This window comes from Pinus tabuliformis, chromosome 4_2, assembly GCF_031772625.1.
Source record: "Pinus tabuliformis cultivar Carrire ecotype Pingquan chromosome 4_2, CPIR1, whole genome shotgun sequence".
Classification (NCBI taxonomy): domain Eukaryota; kingdom Viridiplantae; phylum Streptophyta; class Pinopsida; order Pinales; family Pinaceae; genus Pinus; species Pinus tabuliformis.
Genome location: NC_142304.1, coordinates 860750059 through 860755904, shown reverse-complemented (window position 1 = coordinate 860755904; position 5846 = coordinate 860750059). Strand labels below are relative to the sequence as shown.

Below are 5846 nucleotides of genomic sequence, written 5' to 3'. Positions count from 1 at the left end.
AGTTCCATTTTGAATCCTCTTGGCTGCTCTGATGGTCAGTTCTAAATCTGCTTCAATTATAACATTTTGTAAATTAGCTTCCACCATGATCTCCAAGCATTGTTCCAAGGCCAGGAGTTCAGCCATGTTATTGGTGCCCTTTTCCAAGTGGCCATGGAAGATGAATTTTATATGCCCCTGTTGATCTCGCATAGCACCCCCAAAGCCCGCTTCCCCTGGATTACCCTTAGAAGCTCCATCAATGTTTACTTTGAGGAAGCCCTGTGGAGGGGGCTACCACCTGCTAGCCCCTGAGCTTATTGTTCTAACTTCCTTACGAGTTCCTTGAGGAATTATGGATTACAGACCCAAATTGAGAAGAATGATCTCCTCGAGAGGCAGAGGAGGGTTAGTGGGAGTTGGCCTTACAAGGCTTTTGACCGTTTCTTTGAGCTGGTTCATGATCTGAGTGATTATGTGTTGTGGCTCGCTGGCTTTGTTTCTGAAGACTCTCCTGTTGCGTTCTTTCCAAACATTCCAAATGACAAAGCCCGGAACTAGCATTCAGGCTTTGTTGATGATTTCATTCTCTGAGAAGTTATTCCTCCAGTTTTTCAGTGTGTTGGAGATACTGAGATTGTCCTTGTTGGTTTGTCTGAAGCTTGAGGCCACCCAGTTCCATATCCTGGCAGAAAAAGGGCAGAGGTTGAGCAGGTGCTCAATCGTTTCCTCATGTGAGCCACAGAGGTGACATTTGGAAGGTCCTATGAAGCCTTTCTTAAGGGGGTTTTCCCAAGTTAGTATCTTTCTTTGGTGCACTAAGCAGATAAATATCTTTATTTTCATCCAGTGAGAGGTTTTCCAAAGCTTCTTCCAGACTATGTCAGTATTGACAAAGTTAAAACCTGTTATTGCCTTTTTTGCCTCTTTGAGATTAAAGTTTCCCTCATTATTCTTCCCCCATCTTAATTGGTCAGGTGAGGATGAGACCATAATTCGTCTCTGCTCTAAGTCCATGGTGAGAGCATTTGCCATATCCTTCAAAGGACTTTCATTATTGTAATACAGATCCTTCCATTTCCTCCATTTTCCATTATTACTCCCTTGGTCCCAGAAATCTTGTACCAAGAAGAGATCTTTGCTATCTATGTCTCTCTTGAGAGCTGCCCATTCATTCCTATTTAAGATGGGTTCCTGTTGCCAACTATCCTCCCAGAAACGAGCCCGGTCCCCTGCTCGGATTTCCCAGAAGCAGTGTTGTTGAACAATGCTTTTGTTCTCCCAAGCAAGGTTCCAACTATGTGACCCCCTAATTTGTCCTGACATTCTGATGTGATCCTTTTCCTACCAGTATTTAGCATACTTTTGTTTCCAAATCTTGGCCCATGGCATCTTTGGCTCCTTAATCCATCGCCACCACAGTTTAGCTCCCAAAGCTTTGCTTAGAGTCTCCGGATCATGCAGCCCCAAGCCACCATGGCTTTTGGGCTTGCAGAGCTTGTCCCAGGCAACTAAAGGCCATTTTTTATTTTCTTCCCCTCTGCCCCACAGAAATTCCCTTTGAATGTTCCTTATCTACTGCTTGATACCTTGAGGAGCATGGATGACTGCAAACATGAAGATGGGAATGGCCTGCAATACCGCCTGAGTGAGCACCAGTGACCCCGCTAAGTTTAGAGCTCTATAAGTCCATTTACTGATTTTGTCCTGAAGTTTGTTCAAAATAGGTTCCCATATTTTCTTGCTTAGAGGGTTATCAGTAAGAGGAATGCCAAGATATTTGGAAGGTAGCTGTTCCCTTTGAAAACCAAGAATCTTGGTAATGTTTCTCTGTATAGCAATATTAGTGTTAAAGAAAAAAACTTTGGACTTGTTTTGGATTACCTCTATGCCTACGGCCATAGAAAAGTCATCCAATATTTCTCTAATTGCCCTTGCCTCTCTAATAGTGGGTATGCCCTGCAACATAGTATCATCCACAAATTGTTGATGAGTGTTAGCCTCTCCATCCGGGGTGAGCCTGATCCCCTGAATTCGACCTTCAGCATTTTCCATCTTGATTGCCCTACCTAGCCCTTCCATCATGAGGACAAAGAGGAAAGGTGATAACGGATCTCCCTACCTGAGCCCTCTAGAAGGTGTGAAAGTTTTTGAAGGAGCCCCATTGAGCAGAATGGAAAAGCTGGTCGTGGTGACTAGTGCCATAACCCATCTTATCCAGTTTTGGTCAAATCCATAGGCTTTAAGAATAGCTCTTATATAAGACCAGCTGAGTTTATCATAGGCTTTCGCAAGGTCCAACTGAATTATCATCCCTGCTTGCTTGTTGCTTTTGAGTGAGTGTACCACCTCATATGCTTGGATGATGTTGTTGAGAATTTGTCTGCCCTCCACATAGCCTGTTTGCTCTTCCAAGATGAGGGTAGGTAGCAGGGGCTTGAGTCTATTGGCTATCACTTTGGAGATGATTTTATACACCACATTACATAAGGCTATGGGCCTGAATCCATCCGGAGTCATAGCATTTTCCTTTTTGGGGATTAAAGCTATGAAGGAAGCATTAAGTGCTTTTAGAACCTTTTTATTTCTTCTTGAGTCTTCCACAACCTCAAGGATATCCTATTTGACTGTATTCCAGCAGGCTTTGAAGAAATCAACATTGAAACCATCCGGTCCTGGTGCTTTTCCACTTTGCATTTCCTTGATCACCTCACTGACCTCCTCTTCCGAGACCGGCCGGTTGAGATTATGGTTATCCTCTCTGGTGACCAACTTGGGAATGTACTGTGTGAACTGAGCAATGTACCTATATCTATCCTCCATAGGCTCCTTTGCAATGTTAGAAAAGTGTTGAACTAGGTTCGATTCCATATCCTTGTGAGAGACCAGTTCAATACCCTGAGAATCCTTAATTTTTGTGATTCTATTATGCGCCCTGTGGGCCATAGTGGATTTGTGGAAGAACTTGGTATTTCTTTCTCCCTCTTTAATCCATTGAATCCTGGATTTCTGTCTCCAGAAATTTTCCTCTTGTAGGCAACGATCCTCCCATTCTCCCTACAAAGTGTTAGTTAGTTTTTGCCTTTCCTCATTGAAGCCCTCTGAGATATTGATCTGATTGACTTCCTGGAGTTTTTGCTCAGTTTCAATTCTGGCCTTGATGATATCTCCAAATTCCTCTTTGTTCCAATTCTTGAGTTTGAATTTAATGTATTTCAGTCTTTGTTGAAGCATGTACATCTTAGTGCCCTGAATGTTCAAATCCTCCTTCCACCATTTATCAATGTTGCTGGTAAACTTGGGGTGCGAGAGCCAGGAATTTTCAAATCTGAAAGGCCTATTTCTCAGAGTGCCCATAAAGTTAGCTTCTAGCTGAACTGGCCAATGGTCCGAACCTCCAAAGGGTAGAATGGACGTTGTAATGGCTGGTCCTGTTAGGAGGAGATCCTCAGAAACTATGAATCTATCAAGTTTTGACGCCACTTGGGATGCCCCTCCCCTTTTGTTGTTCCAAGTGAAGGTTCCATTTATTGTCTCTGTATCTGCTAGTCCCATGTTCATGATGAAATCCTGGAAAGCTTCAGAATCTCTGCCTAGCTGTCTGGTCCCTCCTTTTTTTCTGAAAGAGATCTTATCATATTGAAATCACCTGCAACTATCCAAGGAATATTGGGATGTCATGCTCTACGACCTTCCAGGGAGGCAAGAAGCTTGAGTTTAACTGCTTGCTCTTGAGGTCCATAAACATTTGTTATCATGTAAGTCTCTTTGTCACCTAAAGGACTACACACCAAAGAAAGATAGTTTCTAGATGCTTCAACATCCAGGATTCCAAATTTTTGTGGATCCCACAGCGTGAGAATCCCACCTACAGAGTTATTGGATTTAACTTCTAAATACTCATACTTGATTAACCACTTATTGTGAATTTCTCTTATTTTTTCCATTGAGCATTTGGTTTCCTGAATAAAGACCATGTCTGGTTTTTCTTCTTTTATTCTATTTCTTAGATTTCTTTGTTTCCTTCTACTACCTAAACCTCTAATATTCCAAGTTGTGAGCTTCATTAAGAAAGGTTGGTAAAGGAATAGCTGGTGAGATCTTTCATCTTACCTGAGTTAATCAGTAGTTTCCCACATTCATTTAGCAGTTCATTCTGTCTTTTTCTTCCTCTTTTCCTCCCTGGGTTCTTTGGAGATTGTGTCTATGGGTTCTCCATCATTCTGACCCCACTTTGCTCCTGGCTTTCATGGTTTCTTTTGAGACCAGTTCCCTTCGATTGTGCCCTCCATAAATAAAGTTGTTGGACTCGATCATAGTCTTCTTTTGGCAATGATTCCACTCCTTTATTCTTTCCTTGTTCCAGAAAATGTTCTAGATCTAGATTTTCCCTGTCTAGAATCTCCTGTAGTTCTTGGTCCTCCGTTCCTGCCTCACTTGGAGTCATCTCCTGGTCCTTGCTGATCTCCATGTTGTTTTTCATTTCCTCCGTCTGCTGGTTATTTGCTGGGATGTCCTCCATTTCAGCTTCCATGTCTTGCTCCTTAAGTGCATTCTCTATGTCCTGGACTGTCTCCACGTTCTCCTCCACTTCCTCTAGGGTTTTGAAACTATTGTGTTTCGTCTGTCTGTCTTCATTAGTCTTCTTGTGTGATCGTTTACCCCCTTTCCCTTTGCCCCCAACCTTGGTAAAACCCTCATGATCTCTGTCCACAGAGGTTTTCCCATTGCCTTCCATATTGTTTGTTGGGCAGTCTCTGAATAGGTGGTCGTGTTCATGACATTTGCGGCATCTAAATGGTATGTGCTCATAGTCCACCGTTTGCACCCATTCTTCATCATATACCTCTAAAATTATTGCTTCCGGAAGAGCTCCAGATAGATCCATTTCCACACATATTCAGGCGAAGGAGGTATATTTACCTTTTAGAGTTGCCTCTGATATCTTCAGAAAATGCCCCAGCTTGTTGCCTATGGTTTTCAAGGATTCTGGTTGCCAGTAGTCCAGGGGTAGTGAGTAAAGTCTGATCCAAACCGGTACTGATGTAAATGTTTCATGTTCTAGAACAAAATTCATCGTCCATGGCCGCATATAGAGTCCTGCCGTAGCATAGAAGTAAGGCCCCCCTTCAAATACTCTATCTTTGTCCTCTAGGCTCGCGAACACCACCATGAAGAAGCCCTTAGAACCCAGATGTAAATGTATTTCTCCCTTTGGCTTCCAATGACTCCTGATCTAGATGTGTAATGCCCTCTCCGTTGGCCATAACCCCATGAACTTGCAAATGATCGCATGTTCTTTCATGTGGTCCCTGTGCACTTGAATCACCGAATCACTCAAAATGACCAGGGGGATGATGCTTGATTTGGGTTTGCAGACTCCCGTAGTTTTCATGGGAGGCATTTTCCTGTTGTTGCCTCCCTTCTCCTTGTCTTTACTTGTTTCTTGTTGCTTTCCTTCCTGATCTTGGGTTTCGTTTCTTCCCACTGTTTCCTTGCCTCTTGCTTCTGAAATCTTTTCCAATGGTTTTTTGAAATACTTTCCTCCTTCTTCCTTGCCTCCCTCTGTGACTGCTTGACTGTAGGAGGGAGCGGCGCTCCCCCCTGCGCGTCCCGCCATGGAACCCTAATGCAGAACTTGTCGCCAATGTCAGAACTCGTTCAGGTTGCAGAGCTATTTTTCTGTGGTGTTAGGACTTTTTCGCTTCTGAAAGTCTTCATTAATTTACATGTTTAAATTTCAACCACAGAAAAATAATATTTAGCAAACAAAACACCAATACTCATGTATATTTGACACATGAAATAAAAACTATAAATTATATTATTTTTAAAACTAACCTAAATGCATCTTAACTCTCGATCTA

General features: G+C 42.7%; 1 protein-coding gene across 1 annotated transcript; it reads right to left on the bottom strand.

The window, feature by feature from the left end:
• Positions 1-3036: 3036 nt before the first annotated feature.
• LOC149172382 (uncharacterized) lies at positions 3037-3534 on the bottom strand. Its single transcript, XM_089426302.1, has one exon. The coding sequence runs from the start codon at positions 3532-3534 to the stop codon at positions 3037-3039; it is 498 nt and encodes a 165-aa protein (XP_089282428.1).
• Positions 3535-5846: the final 2312 nt, after the last annotated feature.

Bases quoted from the DNA above. Each gene is read 5' to 3' on its own strand.
- LOC149172382 (XM_089426302.1), bottom strand. From the start codon at position 3,534: ATGGGACTAGCAGATACAGAGACAATAAATGGAACCTTCACTTGGAAC.